The following is a 23,825-nucleotide window of genomic DNA, read 5'->3' as shown; positions in this document are numbered from 1 at the left end:
GATGTTTAGTGTCCCCATATCCAAACTAGCATACCACTCAGAATACAAGTCCAATACATTACTTCAATCTTTTTTTGTGACAGGTGAAAACAAAATGGTGGAAGCTCAGATCATAAATGAAGGAGGGGAGCATGGAGAGGACAGATAGAGAAAGCGAAAGAGTCTCTGAGTATTTGGTAGAATAAGTCAAAGGGTTGTAGATCACCTGAGGGCGGGCCTTAGGATGCCGTTGCCAATGATGAAGTGCAGCTTCTCCAGGTTGGATGTGGGCCGGTCCTCCAGCATGCTGTTCCCCTGTAGGCTGTAATCGCCGTCAGTCAAACGCCGGGTCACCTATAGGGGAGAAGGAGGCGAGGCCAACAGGGAACAGTCATGTCATTGGTGATTCCTTCCATTCTGTAAGTTATTGGTATTGGTAAATGCTGAGCTAGCATCGGGGTTTGAATTACAGGGTTGCCCAGAGATTCTGAACACTCCTATAACAAATCAGATGACCCATATAATCTGTCAAATATTAGCATGGGCATATCCATAAGCAGTAACACAAATGTTGGTCTAACCCACCATTTTTGGGATTGTGTGGCTCAGTTGGTGGTAGCATAATGCTGCTAACTAATATATATTATTATTATATACTGTATATTATAATGAGACACAAACCTCCTCAGTGATTTTGGACTTTCTCTTCAGGGTGAGAGAGACCAGCTTGTGTCTCACACTGTTCTTCTTCTGCCCACCACCACCTTCAATGGAGCTGTTCTGTAAGAGGGAGAGAGGGGTGTAGATCAGCTTTATGTTGTTGTCTGTCTGTCTGGTCTGTCCGTCTGTCACGTCTGTGTCCTGGATGGCATACACAAAAACCACCCATTCAAAAACCACCCATCCACCCATTCTACCAACGCCCTCCTTCTCATCTCCTTAACCGCTCCCTTAGGCCAGTGTTTCTCAAACCCTGATCCTGGGGACTCAAAGGGGTGCACAGTTTTGTTTTTTGCAGTAGCACTAACGTACCTGACTCCAATAATCAAAGGCTTGATAAGTTGATTAGTTGAATCAGGTGTCTGAGTGCTAGGGCAAAAACAAAAATGGACACACCTATGGGTTCCCAGGACCAGGATTGAGAAACACTGACTTAGGCCTAATTTTACCTTACAAAAGTACACAATACAAGAATGCAATTAGCAACACAACTACACCATTTTACGTGGCGAATTGCGTTCTTTTGTTGCGTATTTGTGTTATTGTATAAATTAGGCTTCAAACACTTCCTATTACGGTCTCCCTCCAAGTCACATCTTCTCCTGTCCCATTTTACTATGAATACCTCAAAAGCACACTTTACTACTCCTCCCCGACTCCCCGACTCCTCAACTCCACATCCTCTCAGGTCCTCCCTTTCTTCCCTGCTTTACCCACCCTGATCTTCCCACCTACATTCTATCCCTTCCCTTCTCTCTATTCTCCTCTCTCACCGAGGTTTGGGATCCTGGATCTGTACCTACGGGAAGCGTCACTCCAGAGCTCCCCCTCACCTCTCCCTCCACAGTCTGGAGCTCCTGCAGCTCTCTCTTGTAGGACCTCTTTCTTCCTCTCTCCCCTCCCTCTCTCCCTTCCCTCACCTCTCCCTCCACAGTCTGGAGCTCCTCTCTCTTGTAGGACCTCTTTCTCCCTCTCTCCCCTCCCTCTCTCCCTTCCCTCACCTCTCCCTCCACAGTCTGGAGCTCCTGCAGCTCTCTCTTGTAGGTCCTCTTGCCCAGCGTCTCGTAGATCTTGGTCATGACAGGGATTTTCTCAGAGCCGTCACTGATGGCGATGTGGTACTTGGGCTCGGGCAGGTCCCCCATGAACCTCAGCACTGTGATCCACACTGCCAGCGCCGCCTGGGGGGGGGGGGGTCAGGGGGTGGGGGGGTGTTGTTCGCCCAAGTTGCTAAATTACATATTGATTCCCTTACCTAGTAAGCATTTCCTTACCTAGTAAAACAGACAGCAATCTTTGGTTTTGTTTCCCTAGCTGCGGTCACATGCTAACATTAGTATGCTTGTCCAAAAACCAATTTGATATCCCCCAAATTAGCATGTTCTTAATTTTCTGTCAAATCATCTTTGAAAGGGAAAAGGCACAACACTTACTGGCCATTAAAAACAACTTGTTTTATTTAAGCAAAGTAAAAAAAAAAGCTTGATGTTTCGGTCATCAACGGCCTTCATCAGAACCAGATGAAGGCCATTGAGGGACGAAATGTGAAGCTTTATTAACTTTGCTTGAAGTGGAACTGACAGCGTTTTAACTTTTTATTTTTTTATTTAACCTTTATTTAACTAGGCAAGTCAGTTAAGAACAAATTCTTATTTTACAATGACGGCCTACCCCAGCCAAACCCTCCCCTAACCTGGACGACGCTGGGCCAATTGTGAGCCGCCCTATGGGGCTGGTTGTGATACAGCCCGGGATCGAACCAGGGTCTGTAGTGACGCCTCTAGCACGGAGATGCAGTGCCTTAGACCGCTGCACAACTCGGGAGCCTAATTTATGCTTCAAAACCAACTTTATAAGAGGTTTTAAAAATAGGTTATATTGACTCAAAATTCCATGACGTACAGTAAGGCATTGTTGGCAGAATAGATGGACGCATTTCAATGAAGGATTAATATAATTCACCAATACATTTCTTGGTAGTTAAAAAAATATTGCTATCAGGTTGTAAATCACAGCTGGGCTGGTACATTGTTTGCTGCCTGCATCCATTCTGGATGCACTGTTTCAGTTTCAATGACTCAATATGTTGAACAAAAATGGATGACTTGTAACTAAGGCCAGGAATATCAATACAATCAAACTAGCAAGGGCAATGATCACAAGTCTGTCATAACGTGGCTAATAGGCTAGCACACATGTGTCAAACAAGGCTTGCCTGCCGAATAGGACACACAAGCGAGTATAAATGAGTCAACATTTAAGTCATTTACTTTATGAAATTACAGCCTGATGCGCTCGCATCGGTGAATTCAACTTCAATTGCGCTGCTTTCGTGTGTCCCGCAGAGGAGGGAAAATGTACAGACACATTCCACAGTCCTAGCTAGGCTACTAAAATGTTGCAGTCTGGCTTCGGTTTTTAAAGCTTGACAATGAACAACCAAAAAACAAAACCTGCAACAAAACAACATGCAAGGAGAAACATGTAGGACTACTAAAGCAACATTTGAGCAGTAGTCTAGGTTGGCTACTCAACTACAAAAAAAATGAGTACACCATACTGCATTAAACCGCACAAGTGATCCGTGATATACAGATTGTTAAACAACCATCATTGGCCTCTTTAATAAATGGAACACTAGTCACTTTAATAATGCCACTTTAAGAATGTTTACATATCTCCATTACTTATCTCATATGTATATACTGTATACTACACTATCTATTCTATACTATCTGTTGCATCTTAGCTGCTCTGTCACTACTCATCCATATATTTTATATTTAGATATTCTTATCCCATTCCTTTACTAGATTGTGTGTATTAGGTTTTGTTGTGGAATTGTTAGATATTACCTGTTAGATACTGCTGCACTGTCAGATCTAGAAGCATAAGCATTTTGCTACACTCGCAATAACATCTGCTAAACATGTGTCTGTGACCAATACCATTTGATTTGTTTTGTAGTGCAGAAAAAGGTAAAATATGTTTTAATGGTACAACAACCTATAGCTATTTGGAGTTACTAAATACTTCTGATCAGGGTCACAGCATATTATGCACATTTGCAAGCATAGCAGCAAGGCTGGACAAATAGTATATCGTATTTTGTTTTAATATGTTAAAATGCTATACACAGAATACTATGTAGGCGGACATTATAAAGGGCTATATTTTTTCTAACAGAACAATGGACAGTTTGCATCGCAGTTGCGTGTTATTTTGTAAAAACAAATAGGCTATGTCTGGCCTCGATGTGTTTTTTTAATATGGCCCGTGCTCTGATTGAGTTTGACACCCCTGGGCTAGCGTATCTATTTATTTAGCATGCTAAAAACACAGAGCCTAATGTTAGCTAGCTAGCTGCTGGGAGCGAATGTTAGCTAGCTAGCTGCTGGGAGGATATCATGTCATTGGAGGAGTGGGTGAGTGACCACGTTTTTTCCCTCATATAGTTTTTTGGTGGCTACAGCTAAAGATGCAGGTGTGATTTGGTTAGTTAGCAAGAAATGTGAATCTCTTTCCTAGCTCGCTAGCTATGCTGAACTTGAACGACTTATCCACAGTTAGCATATCTCTTAGTTGTCAATCAAATGTGTTTGGCATTGATCAAATGTGCGGGCAGGCAAGCAAGTTCCCATTCAGTTGTCAAAACGTGGGTTGGTACAAGCATTTATCAGTGCAATTTTGACGGCCAACTAGCTGAAAAAGTTAGAGAGGGTTAATCAAATGTTCCCTCGTTGGATTTTTAGCTAATCTCAGTCTGGATAGCCTTAGTTGTTGATCTTTTTGATGTGATTAGGCAACTGAGGGAGAGAGCCTACCTTTTCATGATTGTTTGAACAATAGGACTGTGAAGTTCCCAAATGTTTCCCGTGGTATTTACATATTTGCAGAAATCCATTCAGGTGGCTTTTGGCGAATGCTTTCTAAAGTCGTGCTGTTGCTACTGCCTGTAAAAACACAGTCCAGTTCAAAGTGAATGATGTCAGGCCTGTGTGGCAAATGACTTATTAGCATATCGGCCTACTGTAGCTCTGATTGGCTATGGCACTGGTCTGCATAGACTCTGGTCCTGGACAAGATGGATGTTTTTATAAAATGTTAATTAGTGAAGTTTCTATTAATTGTCCAAAAGCACGGCCGCTTACCCACTGTATATTGCTACAGAATTTTCACAAATGCCTTACTCTACGTCATTCCCAAACATTCTATGAATTTTCTGACAAGTGCTGGCTTGTCAGAAAATGTAAAACAAGGTAATCTTTCTGGGGGTGTATATGAACAGATTTGAATAAGATTTAATGTTGCTAAAACGTTGTCAGTTCCACTTTAAATAAAACGATGAGTTTTTAAAGGTGAGTGAGTGTTGCTCCTTTTCATAATCTAATTCTTTGGTCGCACCTCGACTCACATTGGTTGAGCGCCCTCCACTTCTTTCCCGCCCAAATCATCTTAAACAGTGGTCACCAAGCGCTTGATCGATCTCAAAGGCATTCCTAGTTGATCACCAAACATTTCTGTAAAAAACCCAACGATAAAGCCTTGCGTTCTTATTTTTCTTTATTTGTTTTGCGCTGTTGGTGGTAGGTGCGCTTGATTAAGCAGCCCTAGTGCTGTTGGTGGTAGGTGCACTTGATTAAGCAGCCCTAGAGCTGTTGGTGGTAGGTGCACTTGATTAAGCAGCCCTAGAGCTGTTGGTGGTAGGTGCACTTGATTAAGCAGCCCTAGAGCTGTTGGTGGTAGGTGCACTTGATTAAGCAGCCCTAGTGCTGTTGGTGGTAGGTGCACTTGATTAAGCAGCCCTAGAGCTGTTGGTGGTAGGTGCACTTGATTAAGCAGCCCTAGTGCTGTTGGTGGTAGGTGCACTTGATTAAGCAGCCCTAGTGTTGTTGGTGGTAGGTGCACTTGATTAAGCAGCCCTAGCGCTGTTGGTGGTAGGTGCACTTGATTAAGCAGCCCTAGAGCTGTTGGTGGTAGGTGCACTTGATTAAGCAGCCCTAGAGCTGTTGGTGGTAGGTGCACTTGATTAAGCAGCCCTAGAGCTGTTGGTGGTAGGTGCACTTGATTAAGCAGCCCTAGAGCTGTTGGTGGTTGGTGCACTTGATTAAGCAGCCCTAGCGCTGTTGGTGGTAGGTGCACTTGATTAAGCAGCCCTAGCGCTGTTGGTGGTAGGTGCACTTGATTAAGCAGCCCTAGCGCTGTTGGTGGTAGGTGCACTTGATTAAGCAGCCCTAGAGCTGTTGGTGGTAGGTGCACTTGATTAAGCAGCCCTAGTGCTGTTGGTGGTAGGTGCACTTGATTAAGCAGCCATAGAGCTGTTGGTGGTAGGTGCACTTGATTAAGCAGCCCTAGCGCCGGGAATGCAAAGTGTTCCCATTTTGAACCATTTCATATGTCTGAAGCTAGAACTCTGCCTATCCGGCAGGCCCAGAGAGCAAATCAAAGTGCACTTATAGGCCTATCGCTAGACAATACGATAGCTTAGATCACCGTGACTACACAGTTTCCTAGCGCCATAGACCACTTGTAAAACTCATTCCACGGAGGGCCGAGTGTCTGCAGGTTTTTGCTCCTCCCATGTACTTGATTGATGAATTAAGGTCACTAATTAGTAAGGAACTCCCCTCACCTGGTTGTCTAGGTCTTAATTGAAAGGAAAAAACAAAAACCTGCAGACACTAGGCCCTCCATGGAATGAGTTTGACACCCCTATCATAGACTGTATAAATAATCCTAGAATGCACAGCAAAGTGATCATTTAAGATTTCAAAACCATGACTAGAGAGAGACTAAACAAATACAGCAAAGAGCTGTTGTTTTTAAGTAAGTTCATGTTTAAGTTGTTATTCAGCACTGTCAACACCTTGGTCAACACTTTTATAAACCATAAAATGCACTTTCTCCCTACTTACACTCACACTGGCTGCCAGGCTGCAACAACCAGTATAGCAGTGTTTCAATAAGCTTGCATTATTATTTGCGGGTTGTGTCTTTTTTTTAAATCAAGGAATATTTACCTTTCTCTGATCATAGGAGTATCAGTCCAGTACAAAAAATGGGAATTATTATGCTCACTCTGCTGTGCCTCACAAGTAATACAACAAATGATCTATTACAAGTGTGATCAAACAGGCAAAACGTCAGTATAGAGACAAAGTGGGTCTGAACCTCGCCCCGTGCAATTGGGTCCTGGACTTCCTGACGGACCGCCCCCAGGTGGTGAAGGTAGGAAACAATTCCTCCACTTCGCTGATCTTCAACACTGGGGCCCCACAAGGGTGCGTGCTCAGCCCCCTCCTGTACTTCCTGTTCACCCATGACTGTGTGGCCAAGCACGCCTCCAACTCAATCATCAAGATTGCAGATGACACAGCAGTAGTAGGCTTGATTACCAACAACAGCGAGACAGCCTATAGGGAGGAGGTGAGCGCTCTGGGAGTGTGGTGCCAGGAAAACAACCTCTCACTCAACGTTGACAAAACAAAGGAGATGATTGTGGACTTCAGGAAACAGCAGAGGGAGCACCCCCCTATCGACCTCAACAGGACAGCAGTGGAGAAGGTGGAAAGTTCCATGGTGTACACATCACGGACAAACTGAAATGGTCCACCCACACAGACAGTGTGGTGAAGAACCTCAGGAGGCTGAAGAAATTTGGCTTGTCACCTAAAATACTCACAAACTTTTACAGATGCACAATTGAGAGCATCCTGTCGGGCTGTATCACCGCCTGGTACGGGAACTGCACCGCCCACAACCGCAGGGCTCTCCAGAGGGTGGTGCAGTCTGCACAACACATCACCGGGTGCAAACTACCTGCCCTCCAAGAAACCTACAGCACCCAATGTCACAGGAAGTACAAAAAGATCATCAAGGACATCAACCATCAGATCCATGGCCTGTTCACCCCGTTACCATCCAGAAGGAGAGGTCAGTACAGGTGCATCAAAGCTGGGACCGAGAGACTGGAAAACAGCTTCTATCTCAAGGCCATCAGACTGTTAAATAGCCATCACTAGCACAGAGAGGCTGCTGCCTATATACATAGACTTGAAACCATTGGCCACTTTAATAAATGGAACATTATTCACTTTAATAATGTCACTTTAATAATGTTAACACATCTTGCAATACTCATCTCATATGTATATACTGTATTCTATACTATTGTATCTTAGTCTATGCCGCTCTGACATTGCTCGTCCAAATATTTTTATATTCTTAATTCCATTCCTTTACTTAGATTTGTGTGTAATATGTTGTGTAATTGTTAGATATTACTTGTTAGATACTACTGCACTGTCGGAACTAGAAGCTCAAGCATTTCGCTACACCCGCAATAACATCTGCTAAACACGTGTATGTGACCAATAACATTTGATTTGATGTACCAACAATCTTGAAATATCAATTCGAAAATGGTCTGGAACAACAACATTGGCAGGGCAATTCAAGCAAAGCCAACATGCAGTGATTATGTATTAGGCCTATAGCCTAGTGCACAAACCTCATTGTTATAGAACAGTTTTTAATTGGTTAATGTTTCATAGGTTTACGTTTTTTAGGTCATGTTTTTAAAAAATCTGAGCGGTAGATCTCAGATTGTATTTTGACCCAGAAAGTTATCACTTATATAAAGGTGTCTGAAATTGATTGTGTAACTCCATGAAGATTTGTGCAGGAAATGTAAAACATGCTAATTCTGGGGGATATTAATAATTAATTTGTAAGGGGGGTAGCTTTTGTGGGGTTGTGTTAATGTTGAATGAGAAACTCATGACTCAGGCTCATGTGAAAAGCTGTAGGACCACAACGGCGAAAACACACAATAGGTCAAAGGTCAAAAGTCAGGTCAACTCACCAGCTGGTCGCCCTCGTCCTCGTGGAAGAGCAGTGGCTGTTTGAGCGGGCGCCGCACATAGGTGTGCGTGGTGGTGCCCTGGAAGTAGGTGGCGGCAAACTTAGAGAACTTGTACTCCGACAGGTCTTCTTCCTCATCGTCAGGCAGAGGGAGAGCCTCGTCCAAGTCCTCCTCCTCCCCCTCGGCCCGCGGAGCCACCTCCAGGTCCTATAACACACCCATGTAAGCAGGCACAGAGACACAGAGGCATGCACGGAGGGAGGGAAGCAGGCACAGAGACACAGAGGCATGCACGGAGGGAGGGAAGCAGGCCCAGAGACACAGAGGCATGCACGGGGGGAGGGAAGCAGGCACAGAGAAACAGAGGCATGCACGGGGGGAGGGAAGCGGAAGCAGGCACAGAGACACAGAGGCATGCACGGGGGGAGGGAAGCAGGCACAGAGACACAGTGGCATGCACAGAGGGAGGGAAGCAGGCACAGAGACACAGAGGCATGCATGGAGGCAGGCAGACAGGCAGGTGCACCCACCCACCCACGCACACACACAGACATAGCCTATACACCAAGGCACACACACACACACACACACCTTACATCTACAACCCTACTCACCTCGAAGCCGGCCGGCCCCTGTCCCTCCAGGTTTGGCAGTGCCCCTGTGTTCCCCAGGAAGCCAAACATCTGGTCCACCATGTCTGAGTGGTCTACTGGCTGCTGCCTCTCCCGCTCCACCTGTTGGGTTGAGGTTGAGTTATTAACACAAACAATGGACAATATCAAACATATAACACAAGGTAGCTCCAGTATGTGTAGCCTGGTCCCTGATTGACCTGTGTGTGCTGTCTTGCCACATCTCTGGTCATTGTCACATTACAGTCCATTTTGGCTCATTGACACCAATGCATGAATAAGTGAACATTTGTCTAAAGTAGAAGTTAAGATTCACCTCTAGGTAACCAATTAGCTGCTTCAGATACCTGTTCCACCAGCTCCTTCTTCCGTCGTGCCTCCTCCCGTGCCTCCTTCTCCCTCTGCTCCTCCTGACGGGTCAGCTCGGCCAGGCGCTCCTGGTGACTCCTCTCGGCTTCAGCCCGCGCCCGCCGCGCCGTCATCTGATTCATCAGGCGCTCCTCCTCAGCCAGACGCTGGCCCTCCGCCTCTTGACGCCGCCGGTGCTGAGAAAGGGGCAAGAGTTGTTTAATTACTTACAAAATCTCTTAAATGTATTTAAATATTCCTAGATGTCAAAGTAATGTAACAGGAAGTTAACAGGTAACAAAATATTCAGTAAATTGAAAAAGCAGAAGCAAAGGAGCTTAGATAAAATAGCCTTGAGTCCATGAAAGTACAATAACCTAAAGATATCTGTGTGTTTTCAGTCACTGAGTTTCTGCTCTGTTACACTACAGGACATAGAGTATGAGTCTTATATTTTGCCCCTCCTGCCTTACTTTAGCCCTGTTGATTTGCTGTGTGTGTGTCTACCTCTGTGTGTATGAGTATGCATTTAAGTAGTGTAATATCTTACCTCTGCCCTGAGTCTCTGGGTAACCCTCCGCGCTATCATACCCCGGGCGTACGCCTGGATGGTGATCACCGCATGCAGCTGCCGCCAAAAGGACCGCCTCACCATGAAACCACGGCAACGGGCCTGTATTTGGGTGACGCGCGTTTTGGCCAATCGGTAGGTGACAAAGAGTTTCCTTGACCTATAGAGGGCTTGGAGGCGCAGGAAGCCCACCCTCATCTGGATAGGAGACACCAAACACCAATATAACACAAATATAGAGTTCTAACAACATAACTACACCAATATAACACAACAATAACATTATAGCAACATAACTACAACCCATAACTCAGTAACTATGGGACATGCTTTTAAGGAACGTCCAATGAGGGAATGAATGTCATTCCTGGCCAGGGATACGTCCAAGTGAACCGTCCAGGAAATGGATGATTGTGAAATGTCAGTAACCATGGAGATAGAGGAACTCACTGCACTGTAGTCCTTCCTGCACCGATAGCCACGCCATGTCTTCTGAATGAGTGTCACTGACCTCCTCACCCTCAGGAAGTTAGTCCTGGAAAACACACAGGGGGAGAGAGGGAGAGGTGCATATAAAAACATATGATAGCATTCTGTAGTGCTCAACCACAACATACAGTATGTGCATTAACATGTCCAGTCAATTCAACGGCAGTATCTGAATTAGAACTATTAGGAAGAAAGTACATTTAAAAAAGTCCATAAAATATGGATAAACAAAATAAAGTTATCAACTTGAAGAGGATCCTTCACTGCCCCTCCTCTGCTCTCCACCGCCACCGCCTGTCCCCTCTCCCCCTCCTCCCCCTCCCTTCCTCCATTGTTCCCTTCTTCTCCTCCTCCCTCACTCCCCGCCTCTGTCCTTTCTCCCTTGTCCCCCTCTCCTCCTCCGCCCTCCTCCTCTCCCCCTGTCTCTCTATACCCTTCACTCTCAACCCTCCCCTCTCTCCCCTTCTTCCTCACCTCTCCTTCATTCCTCTTACAGCCTTTTGAATAAGGATGACCTTGTCGGTGATGGCCTTGTCCCTCTCTATCTCCAGCTGCATGTCATGGTGGTCCTGAAATGGAGAGGGAGGGGAGGAGCGACATAGAGCGAGAGAGAGGATGGGGGGAGAGGCGAGAGAGAGAGCATTGTTTTATTGTAGTATGTAATTTGTGTAATAATGTAGGTGAAAATATGTTGTTTATCAACCAGATAAGCATGTCGATTTGCAATCTATAAAATCCAGACACCTTGAGAAAGATCTTGGTCTTCCCAATCTGCCAGTCATCATCTCGTCCAAGAACTGCCTCCACTATCTTCTGACATGTCCCTCTCAGGTCCTCCTATGAGAAAACAGCAGGGGATGAATGACAACTCTCAACCAATAGCCATCCTGAAGTAGAGCAACAGAACATAGTAATATCATTTTCTTATTGGACAAGTCCAGGAGGCCCTCCCTGTTTCAGTCTGGTTTCATTCGTTTGGTGCCTAATGAACAGGGTCCAGCTCTGCTCACCTGTCTGTTTGCAGGTTTGACTCCGGGCATGAGAACGCGGTAGCGGTCTACAAACTCTCCGAAGGTGTATCTGATGGGGTAACCGGCGCGTCTGATACGAATGGTCTCCATCATCCCAGAGTACCTCAGCTGACGCACACACAGCTCCCTGTCAAACAGCTAGATGGACAGATAGACGGACAGAGTTAACAAAGTGAACAGCCAGCCGTAAGAGAATGGTAAACGAACATCGTGACACACACAAGCATGGATGCGAACACACACACAAACACACACACAAACATACAGATACACAGGCATGTGCACACACAGGCAGGTACACACGTGCACACACACACGTGCACACACAATATTTCATGCTAGTATGTTCCTCAGGTTTGACTCACCATGGGTTTCTTGAGCTCGTTGGGTTTGATGCAGCGGACGAAGAAAGGCTGACACGCATTGAGGGTTCTCATCAGCAGCTCCAGAGAACGCTTGAACTGGCTGCTCAGAGTAGGGGATCGCTTCCTGGTCTCCACACCCTGCCAAAACACACACGAACACGCACGCACACACACACACACACACATTTACAGTACTAGTCAAAAGTTTGGACACACCTACTCATTCAAGGTTTTTCTTTATTGGTACTATTTTCTAAATTGTAGAATAATAGTGAAGATATCAAAACTATGAAATAACACATATGGAATCATGTAGTAACCAAAAAAACAAAACAAAATATATTTTATATTTGAGATTCTTCAAAGTAGCCACCCTTTGCCTTGATGAAAGCTTTGCACACTCTTGGCATTCTCTCAACCAGCTTCATGATGAATGCTTTTCCAACAGTCTTGAAGGAGTTCCCACATATGCTGAGTACTTGTTGGTTGCTTTTCCTTCACTCTGCGGTCCAAATCATCCCAAACCATCAGGTCATCTACTTCAGCACTCCATCACTCTCCTTCTTGTTCAAATAGCCCTTACACAGCCTGGAGGTGTGTTTTGGTTCATTGTCCTGTTGAAAAACAAATGATAGTCCCACTAAGCGCAAGCCAGAGGGGATGGCGTATTGCTTCAGAATGCTGTGGTAGCCATGCTGGTTAAGTGTGCCTTGAATTCTAAATAAATCACTGACAGTGTCACCAGCAAAGCACCCCCACACCATCACACCTCCTCCTCCTGTCACTCCCTGATCTGTTTCACCTGTCTTTGTGCTTGTCTCCACCCCCCCTCCAGGTGTCACCCATCTTCCCCATTATCCCCGATGCATTTATACCTGTGTTCTCTGTTTGTCTGTTGCCAGTTCGTCTTGTCTCTTCAAGCCTACCAGCGGTTTTTCCCTTACTCCTGTTTCTTGTTAGTTCCTGTTTTCAAGTTCTCACTTTTTTTTTCTTCCATTCTTCCTGCCCTGACCCTGACTGCCGTTTTGTACCTTTCGGACTCTGCCGTGGATTACTGACCTCTGCCTGCCCTTGACCTGTCGTTTACCTACCCCCTGTTTCGTAAAGAAACATTTGTTATTTCGAACTGTGTGCCTCTGGGTCTTTTTCTGAGGTCTGATACCACCATGCTTCACGGTGGGAACCACACATGCAAAGATCATCCGATCACCTACTCTGCGTCTCACAAAGACACGGCGGTTGGAACCAAAAATCTCAAATTTGGACTCATCAGTCCAAAGGACAGATTTCCACCGGTCTAATGTTCATTGCTCGTGTTTCTTGGCCCAAGCAAGTCTCTTCTCATTATTGGTGTCCTTTTGTTTCTTTGCAGCAATTTGACCATGAAGGCCTGATTCACACAGTCTCCTCTGAACAGTTGATGTTGAGATGTGTCTGTTACTTGAACTCTGGAAATAATTTATTTGGGCTGCAATCTGAGATGCAGGTAACTCTAAAGAACATATCCTCTGCAGCAGAGGTAACTCTGGGTCTTCCTTTCCTGTGGCGGTCCCCATGAAAGCCAGTTTCATCATAGCGCTTGATGGTTATTGCGACTCCACTTGAAGAAAAATTCACATTTCTTGAAGTTTTCCGCATTGACTGACCTTCATGTTTTAAAGTAATGATGGACTGTCGTTTCTCTTTGCTTATTTGAGTTGTTCTTGCCATAATATAGACTTGGTCTTTTACCAAATAGGGCTATCTTCTGTATACCAACCCTACCTTGTCACAACACAACTGATTAGCTCAAACACATTAAGAAGGAAAGAAATTCCACAAATTAAACTTTTAAGAAGGCACACCTGTTAATTGAAATGTATTCCAGGTGACTACCTCATGAAGCTGGCTGAGAGAATGCCAAGAGTGTGCAAAGCTGTCATCAAGGCAAAGGGTGGCTACTTTGAAGAATCTCAAATATAAAATATATTTTGATTTGTTTAACACTTTTTTTGGTTACTACATGATTCCATATGTGTTATTTCATGTCTTCACTATTATTCTACAATGTAGAAAATAGTAAAAATAAAGAAAAACCCTTGAATGAGTACTGTATACAGTATAGCATACATTTAAGTGAACATTTTACAGCAGGGAATCCTACAGATTGTTTAAATGTAGGTGTAAACTTTAAACACCACTTTAAATAACAGTGTTTCTCAAATAGTCGGTCAGGACCCCCTGGCGGGTTGTGGTCAGTTCATGCTTGGTCGCAGTGTCAAATGATGTGGCCACAGGATAAAATATTTGAGAATCACTGTTTTAATATTAGTATCACTGGGGTGAAGACTGAAAAGAAAGAGGGACCGAAAGGTTTGAGTTCCACAGAGGATGGATGGATGGAGGGAGTTTTGGGGTAAGCACAAGCTACACAAGGTTTGACATTGGTGGCAGCAGTGGGATCTGGGTTATACCACAGTAGGAATGGCCGTTGTTTACCTTCGGAGGAGGAGTGGTGGGCGGCAGATAGCCACAAAGAAACTGAGGCCAGACAGAACCATAGAACACAACCACAAAGAGAGAAATGGAGAGAATGACAGAGGAAGATTGAGAGACGAAGAGAAGGGAGTGGTGGTATTAGCCATGCCTAATGCTACAGTATGTGAAAGAAGAATAGCAAAGAAGAGTAAGAATCGAGAGTGATCGCTTGATGACATCATCACTGGGAAACAGGAAGCCCCTGACTATGGGCCACAAAAGATGTCATAACCATAGAGAAAGAAGTGAGTAGACTTATAAAATGGCCACCGGTCTAACCACTACATTGACTTGACTGGGGAGGCACATTCTAGTTATTGTATTCTATGGTCGAAACCTTGTCTGAAATTCCACCATTTGCATTCATGGCCTATTCTTAGCCTTTCTCCCTCTTGCTTAGTGGACACAGCCTGGCGGAGTGAGTGGGGAAAATACATTCAAGGAGTCATCATTACATCATCACTATGCGACCACCAGACACGTTATCTCTCACCATGGCGACATCAGCCTGGAAGATCTGCTTGATGAACTTGTTCTTGGAGGAGTGTACGAGCTGGATGATGTCAGTATGGAGGCTGTCACGATTCTTCTCCAAGAAGCCTGAAACAACACTGGAGTCAGTAATTCCAAATAAATTCCAAAACAACCCCTAGCCCGACCCCTTACCTATGCAATTATGGAGAAACTGTACATGGAGTCTATTGGAGGGCGAGGGGGAGCTATTACCACATTGCTTACACCTGGCATATCCTTTCTATGGTTTAGGTGCTAGGGGTTACACCTGGCATATCCTTTCTATAGGGTAGTTGCTAGGGGTTACACCTGGCATATCCTTTCTATAGGGTAGGTGCTAGGGGTTACACCTGGCATATCCTTTCTATAGGGTAGGTGCTAGGGGTTTCACCTGACAGATTCTTTCTATAGGGTAGGTGCTAGGGGTTTCACCTGGCATATCCTTTCTATAGGGTAGGTGCTAGGGGTTACACCTGACATATCCTTTCTATAGGGTAGGTGCTAGGGGTTACACCGGGCATATATTTTCTATGGTGTAGGGGCTAGGGGTTACACCTGGCAGATCCTTTCTATGGTATAGGGGCTAGGGGTTACACCTGACATATCCTTTCTATGGTGTAGGTGCTAGGGGTTTCACCTGGCATATCCTTTCTATAGGGTAGGTGCTAGGGGTTACACCTGACATATCCTTTCTATAGGGTAGGTGCTAGGGGTTACACCTGGCATATCTTTTCTATAGGGTAGGTGCTAGGGGTTACACCTGGCATATCCTTTCTATAGGGTAGGTGCTAGGGGTTACACCTGGCATATATTTTCTATGGTGTAGGTGCTAGGGGTTACACCTGGCAGATCCTTTCTATGGTGTAGGTGCTAGGGGTTACACCTGACAGATCCTTTCTATGGTGTAGGGGCTAGGGGTTACACCTGACATATCCTTTCTATGGTGTAGGGGCTAGGGGTTACACCTGACATATCCTTTCTATGGTGTAGGGGCTAGGGGTTACACCAGACAGATCCTTTCTATGGTATAGGGGCTAGGGGTTACACCTGGCAGATCCTTTCTATGGTATAGGGGCTAGGGGTTACACCTGGCATATCCTTTCTATGGTGTAGGGGCTAGGGGTTACACCTGGCATATCCTTTCTATGGTATAGGGGCTAGGGGTTACACCTGACATATCCTTTCTATGGTGTAGGTGCTAGGGGTTATACCTGGCAGATCCTTTCTGTGGTGTAGGGGCTAGGGGTTTCACCTGACAGATCCTTTCTGTGGTGTAGGGGCTAGGGGTTACACCTGGCATATCCTTTCTATAGGGTAGGTGCTAGGGGTTTCACCTGACAGATCCTTTCTATAGGGTAGGTCCTAGGGGTTACACCTGGCATATCCTTTCTATAGGGTAGGTCCTAGGGGTTACACCTGGCATATCCTTTCTATAGGGTAGGTGCTAGGGGTTTCACCTGACAGATCCTTTCTATAGGGTAGGTCCTAGGGGTTACACCTGGCATATCCTTTCTATAGGGTAGGGGCTAGGGGTTACACCTGGCATATCCTTTCTATGGTGTAGGGGCTAGGGGTTACACCTGGCATATCCTTTCTATAGGGTAGGGGCTAGGGGTTACACCTGACATATCCTTTCTATGGTGTAGGTGCTAGGGGTTACACCTGGCATATCCTTTCTATGGTGTAGGTGCTAGGGGTTACACCTGGCATATCCTTTCTATAGGGTAGGGGCTAGGGGTTACACCTGGCATATCCTTTCTATGGTGTAGGTGCTAGGGGTTACACCTGGCAGATCCTTTCTATGGTGTAGGTGCTAGGGGTTACACCTGACAGATCCTTTCTATGGTGTAGGGGCTAGGGGTTACACCTGACATATCCTTTCTATGGTGTAGGGGCTAGGGGTTACACCTGACATATCCTTTCTATGGTGTAGGGGCTAGGGGTTACACCTGACAGATCATTTCTATGGTATAGGGGCTAGGGGTTACACCTGACATATCCTTTCTATGGTATAGGGGCTAGGGGTTACACCTGGCAGATCCTTTCTATGGTGTAGGGGCTAGGGGTTACACCTGACATATCCTTTCTATGGTGTAGGTGCTAGGGGTTTTACCTGGTAGATCCTTTCTGTAGTGTAGGGACTAGGGGTTACACCTGACAGATCCTTTCTATGGTGTAGGTGCTAGGGGTTTTACCTGGTAGATCCTTTCTGTAGTGTAGGGGCTAGGGGTTTCACCTGACAGATCCTTTCTGTGGTGTAGGGGCTAGGGGTTTCACCCGACAGATCCTTTCTATAGGGTAGGTGCTAGGGCTTACACCTGGCATATCTTTTCTATAGGGTAGGTGCTATGGGTTACACCTGGCAGATCCTTTCTATGGTATAGGGGCCAGGGGTTACACCTGGCAGATCCTTTCTATGGTGTAGGGGCTAGGGGTTACACCTGGCAGATCCTTTCTATGTTATAGGGGCTAGGGGTCTTACCTGGCAGATCCTTTCTACAGGGTAGGTGCTAGGGGTTACACCTGGCATATCCTTTCTATGGTGTAGGGGCTAGGGGTTACACCTGGCATATCTTTTCTATAGGGTAGGTACTAGGGGTTACACCTGGCATATCTTTTCTATAGGGTAGGTGCTAGGGGTTTCACCTGACAGATCCTTTCTATAGGGTAGGTGCTAGGGGTTACACCTGGCATATCCTTTCTATAGGGTAGGTGCTAGGGGTTACACCTGGCATATCCTTTCTATGGTATAGGGGCTAGGGGTTACACCTGGCATATCTTTTCTATGGGTAGGTGCTAGGGGTTACACCTGGCATATCCTTTCTATGGTATAGGGGCTAGGCGAAACACCTGGCAGATTCTATCTATGGTGTAGGGGCTAGGGGTAACACCTGGCAGATCCTTTCTATGGTGTAGGGGCTAGGCGATACACCTGGCAGATTCTATCTATGGTGTAGGGGCTAGGGGTTACACCTGGCATATCCTTTCTATGGTATAGGGTCTAGGGGTAACACCTGGCATATCCTTTCTATGTTATAGGTACTAGGGGTTACACCTGGCAGATCCTTTCTATGGTATAGGGGTTACACCTGGCATATCCTTTCTATGGTATAGGGGTTACACCTGGCATATCCTTTCTGTGGTGTAGGGGCTAGGGGTTACACCTGGCATATCCTTTCTATGGTGTAGGGGCTAGGGGTTACACCTGACATATCCTTTCTATGGTGTAGGGTCTAGGGGTAACACCTGGCATATCCTTTCTATGTTATAGGTGCTAGGGGTAACACCTGGCAGATCCTTTCTATGGTATAGGGGTTACACCTGGCATATCCTTTCTATGGCGTAGGAGCTAGGGGTTATACCTGACATATCCTTTCTATAGGGTAGGTGCTAGGGGTTACACCTGGCATATCCGTTCTACGGTATAGGGGCTAGGGGTTACACCTGGCATATATTTTATATGGGTAGGTGCTAGGGGTTACACCTGGCATATCTTTTCTATAGGGTAGGTGCTAGGGTTACACCTGGCATATCCTTTCTATGGTGTAGGGGCTAGGGGTTACACGTGACAGATCCTTTCTATAGGGTAGATGCTAGGGGTTACACCTGGCAGATCCTTTCTATGGCATAAGGGCTAGGGGTTACACCTGGCATATCCTTTCTATAGGGTAGGTGCTATGGGTTACACCTGGCATATCCTTTCTATGGTGTAGGGGCTAAAGGTTACACCTGACAGATCCTTTCTATGGTGTAGGGTTTAGGAGTTACACCTGGCAGATCCTTTCTATAGGGTAGGTGCTAGGGGTTACACCTGGCATATCCTTTCTATGGTATAGGGGCTAGGGGTACCACCTGGCATATCCTTTCTGTGGTGTAGGGGCTAGGGGTTACACCTGGCATATCCTTTCTATGGTATAGGGTCTAGGGGTAACACCTGGCATATCCTTTCTATGTTATAGGTGCTAGGGGTAACACCTGGCAGATCCTTTCTATGGTATAGGGGTTACACCTGGCATATCCTTTCTATGGTATAGGGGTTACACCTGGCATATCCTTTCTGTGGTGTAGGGGCTAGGGGTTAAACCTGGCATATCGTTTCTATGGTGTAGGGGCTAGGGGTTACACCTGGCATATCCTTTCTGTGGTATAGGGGCTAGGGGTTACACCTGGCAGATCCTTTCTATGGTGTAGGTGCTAGGGGTTACACCTGGCATATCCTTTCTATGGTGTAGGGGCTAGGGGTTACACCTGACAGATCCTTTCTATGGTGTAGGGGCTAGGGGTTACACCTGACAGATCCTTTCTATGGTATAGGGGCTAGGGGTTACACCTGGCAGATCCTTTCTATGGTGTAGGGGCTAGGGGTTACACCTGACATATCCTTTCTATGGCATAGGGGCTAGGGGTTACACTTGGCAGATCCTTTCTATGGTATAGGGGCTAGGGGTTACACCTAACATATCCTTTCTATAGGGTAGGTGCTAGGGGTTACACCTGACAGATCCTTTCTATGGTATAGGGGCTAGGGGTTACACCTGACAGATCCTTTCTATGGTATAGGGGCTAGGGGTTACACCTGGCAGATCCTTTCTATGGTGTAGGGGCTAGGGGTTCCACCTGGCATATCCTTTCTGTGGTGTAGGGGCTAAGGGTTACACCTGGCATATCCTTTCTATGGTATAGGGGCTAGGGGTCACACCTGGCATATCATTTCTATGGTGTAGGGGCTAGGGGTTTTACCTGGTAGATCCTTTCTATGGCGTAGGAGCTAGGGGTTACACCTGGCATATCCTTTCTATGGTATAGGTGCTAGGGGTTACACCTGGCATATCCTTTCTATGGCGTAGGAGCTAGGGGTTACACCTGACATATCCTTTCTATGGTGTAGGGTCTAGGGGTAACACCTGGCATATCCTTTCTATGTTATAGGTGCTAGGGGTAACACCTGGCAGATCCTTTCTATGGTATAGGGGTTACACCTGGCATATCCTTTCTATGGTATAGGGGTTACACCTGGCATATCCTTTCTGTGGTGTAGGGGCTAGGGGTTACACCTGGCATATCCTTTCTATGGTGTAGGGGCTAGGGGTTACACCTGGCAGATCCTTTCTGTGGTATAGGGGCTAGGGGTTACACCTGGCAGATCCTTTCTATGGTGTAGGGGCTAGGGGTTACACCTGGCAGATCCTTTCTGTGGTATAGGGGCTAGGGGTTACACCTGGCAGATCCTTTCTATGGTGTAGGTGCTAGGGGTTACACATGACATATCCTTTCTATGGTGTAAGGGCTAGGGGTTACACCTGACAGATCCTTTCTATGGTGTAGGGGCTAGGGGTTACACCTGACAGATCCTTTCTATGGTATAGGGGCTAGGGGTTACACCTGGCATATCCTTTCTATGGTGTAGGGGCTAGGGGTTACACCTGACATATCCTTTCTATGGTATAGGGGCTAGGGGTTACACCTGGCATATCCTTTCTATGGTATAGGGGCTAGGGGTAACACCTGGCATATCATTTCTATGGTGTAGGGGCTAGGCGTTACACCTGGCAGATCCTATCTATGGTGTAGGGGCTAGGGGTTACACCTGGCATATCCTTTCTATGGTGTAGGAGCTAGGGGTTACACCTGACATATCCTTTCTATGGTGTAGGGTCTAGGGGTAACACCTGGCATATCCTTTCTATGTTATAGGTGCTAGGGGTAACACCTGGCAGATCCTTTCTATGGTATAGGGGTTACACCTGGCATATCCTTTCTATGGTATAGGGGTTACACCTGGCATATCCTTTCTCTGGTGTAGGGGCTAGGGGTTACAACTGGCATATCCTTTCTATGGTGTAGGGGCTAGGGGTTACACCTGGCAGATCCTTTCTGTGGTATAGGGGCTAGGGGTTACACCTGGCAGATCCTTTCTATGGTGTAGGTGCTAGGGGTTACACCTGGCATATCCTTTCTATGGTGTAGGGGCTAGGGGTTACACCTGAGAGATACTTTCTATGGTGTAGGGGCTAGGGGTTACACCTGACAGATCCTTTCTATGGTATAGGGGCTAGGGGTTACACCTGGCAGATCCTTTCTATGGTGTAGGGGCTAGGGGTTACACCTGGCATATCCTTTCTATGGTGTAGGGGCTAGGGGTTACACCTGACAGATCCTTTCTATGGTATAGTGGCTAGGGGTTACACCTGGCAGATCCTTTCTATGGTGTAGGGGCTAGGGGTTACACCTGGCATATCCTTTCTATGGTGTATGGGCTAGGGGTTACACCTGGCAGATCCTTTCTATGGTATAGGGGCTAGGGGTTACACCTGACAGATCCTTTCTGTGGTATAGGGGCTAGGGCGTGATTTGATATTGAGCATTTGACCAACTTGCTGGAGTTCAATAGTTTTTCTTCTGACCATGAACCAACCAGATCCTACTACATGGAGCATTGGTGACATTCTTATGTGATTGCAATGACTTAGAGGTATACATGTAAGCATTGGGTTGAGTATGAAGCCAATGCCTTAGAATAGGCCTACCTCTGGTCTCGTAGTGGACCACCCCAGCAAAGTGCTGGATGCCAAACTGGGTCATGTAGGTGTTCTTAGGAGGGTGGTAGTTGGAGTTGAGTTTGTGCTGAGAGTTGATTTTATACAACATGGTGGCGTCTGTTCCCTGAGAGACACAAACAGAGAAAAAACATTTAAGCTGCGTCTGAAATTATAACCTCTTCTCTATACGGTCCTATGCAGTGCAGTTGGAAGAGCGCTGCGCTTGCAACATCAGGATAGTGGGTTCGATTCCCGGGACCACCCGTATGTAAAATGTATGCATGTATGCTGCTTTGCATGTAAGCTGCTTTGGATAAAAGTGATTGGTAAATGGTATATATTATATTATTAGGGTGCTAAGGATTAGGGTGCTATCTCGGACGCATCCTTAAAGTTTGTGACCACAAACAAATACAATTCAATAGCACTTTATAACCCATTCAAAGGCAAACTCATAATCAGGTTCCAATTTAAACGTTTAGTTGCACCGTGGTCTTGGTATGCAATACGGCAATCCTCTCTGCATGACTCCTAGCGATAATCTGTCACAAAATCGGTACCTTGTTACAGGGTTTAAAAAAACCTTTATAGTGCCTGTACCTGTCCACCCCCTATTACAATACCTAAACTCAATATGCATATGAATTGACCCACAATGGTAAGATGCCATATTGGTACTGTACCTTGGGGAACTTGCTCTCCTCGTCTATGAGAGATATGATGTTCATGGGTTTATTGGCGATCATATCCAGGGCATCCTGGTTGTCGGTGAACTCGATATGTTGCCAATTGATGTCCTCTAGGTTGTACTCCTCCTGCTCCAGCTTGAACACATGCCTCACAAAGAACTGCTGCAGGTTCTCATTGGCAAAGTTGATGCACAGCTGCTCAAAGCTTCAGGGAAGAAGGAACATAGCGAGTCATTCTGCAGCCAATTCATTTAGGGGTGTGTGTGTGTGTCCTCACTTTGATAGTAAAATGTGTCAGTGTGTGTGTGGTTCAAGTGTGTGTGAGGTTGTGTGTGATTCTCATTGGCAAAATTGATGCACAGCTTCTCAAAGCAACAGGGAAGGAATGTAGCCAGAGCTGGTCACTGGACAGCCAATCGAGTTCAGCTATACTGGTAAACCATGCAGTGAGCATGTCAACAGCCAAATCAAATAAAGAGGCTGGTGCTATCGTCTGACTTCAGTCGGGCACATATTATTGTCATCCAAGTTTTCAACAGAGAATGGAAATCATAACAACGATTATGTCATGGTATGTCATGTCACGTTCAGTTCTAATGTACCCTAAATGGACAAGAAAGCTTTTAGACTTTAGAATTTGAAACAAATGACTACAACATCCCCAAAGCTTGGGTCAGTGAGAGGACCCACCTGTTGACAGTAAAGTTCTCAAAGCCGAAGATGTCGAGCAGGCCGATGGATCTCCTTACGATCTTACTCTCACAGGATGGAGGTCTAAAGATGGCTGCGTTGATCTTGTCCACGATCCACACAAACAGCCTCCCATAGATACCCTGGGACAGGAGGGACGATTTTCATTTACACTGTGTGTGTGTTGTTGTTGTTGTTTTGTGTGTGTGTGTGTGTACACAAACAAGCTCCCATAGATACTTAGGGAGAGACAGTTTTCATTAGACAACAGGGAACATTAACCTTCTGTGAAGGAACAGATTTAGTAGTGTGTGTGAGAGTGTGTGTCTGTTCTCACTTTGATACTAAAATGTGTGCGTGTTCCATTGCATGGGTGTGTGTGAGGGTCCTGACCTTGACAAAGGCGTTTCTGACATCCAGGCCCTGTTCCATGCTGAGGGGAGTGGACACACTCTCACCCCGGGTGATCAGGGTACGCGTGGTCAGACATGACATCACGTCCTTAGGGTCCACCTACACAACAATACAACAACATACTGTAGTAGAGTACAACAATACAATACTCAAACACTGTGATGAACTCTACAGTACAAGCCCAGCACAGAGATGGTGTACAGGTAAGTTACTACTACCCACCTCCATCAAAGATGCAGCAGTGGACAGGTCTGGAGATCGCACCACCACACAGGCATCCAGGTTGTCATAGGTATGGGCTGTTGGAGTGTATGTGTTTGCAAGGGGAGAAAAAGGGGGAAAGCAAGTGAAGAGTTTTGTTCCAAAACACTATATCCACCACATCTGTATTTTTTCATCAGAAATGATTGGTTACGTGTAGATTCATGTTTGTGTAAAACATTACTTTTCTCAGATTTTTTTAT

At 45.9% G+C, this 23,825-nt stretch overlaps 1 protein-coding gene across 1 annotated transcript in view; it reads right to left on the bottom strand.

Annotated features, from left to right (window-relative positions):
- Positions 1-23,825, bottom strand: part of myo7ab (myosin VIIAb) — an 85,873-nt gene that overhangs the window by 22,593 nt on the left and 39,455 nt on the right. Inside the window, exons 10-28 of the mRNA XM_029700014.1 lie at positions 23,584-23,660; positions 23,341-23,460; positions 22,948-23,090; positions 22,252-22,462; positions 21,557-21,692; positions 15,010-15,116; positions 14,478-14,519; positions 12,000-12,137; positions 11,614-11,772; positions 11,348-11,440; positions 11,078-11,172; positions 10,565-10,649; positions 10,094-10,312; positions 9,543-9,740; positions 9,178-9,297; positions 8,564-8,770; positions 1,701-1,880; positions 661-759; positions 206-333 (exon numbers count right to left, since the gene is read on the bottom strand). Coding sequence (XP_029555874.1) covers positions 206-333; positions 661-759; positions 1,701-1,880; positions 8,564-8,770; positions 9,178-9,297; positions 9,543-9,740; positions 10,094-10,312; positions 10,565-10,649; positions 11,078-11,172; positions 11,348-11,440; positions 11,614-11,772; positions 12,000-12,137; positions 14,478-14,519; positions 15,010-15,116; positions 21,557-21,692; positions 22,252-22,462; positions 22,948-23,090; positions 23,341-23,460; positions 23,584-23,660 — 2,557 coding nt within the window. The remainder of the gene's footprint in view (positions 1-205; positions 334-660; positions 760-1,700; positions 1,881-8,563; positions 8,771-9,177; positions 9,298-9,542; positions 9,741-10,093; positions 10,313-10,564; positions 10,650-11,077; positions 11,173-11,347; positions 11,441-11,613; positions 11,773-11,999; positions 12,138-14,477; positions 14,520-15,009; positions 15,117-21,556; positions 21,693-22,251; positions 22,463-22,947; positions 23,091-23,340; positions 23,461-23,583; positions 23,661-23,825) is intronic.

The sequence above is a fragment of the Salmo trutta genome, chromosome 19, assembly GCF_901001165.1.
Source record: "Salmo trutta chromosome 19, fSalTru1.1, whole genome shotgun sequence".
NCBI classification, from domain to species: Eukaryota; Metazoa; Chordata; class Actinopteri; order Salmoniformes; family Salmonidae; genus Salmo; species Salmo trutta.
The sequence above is the reverse complement of the archived record's forward strand: the minus strand, read 5'-3'. Positions and strand labels throughout refer to the sequence as shown.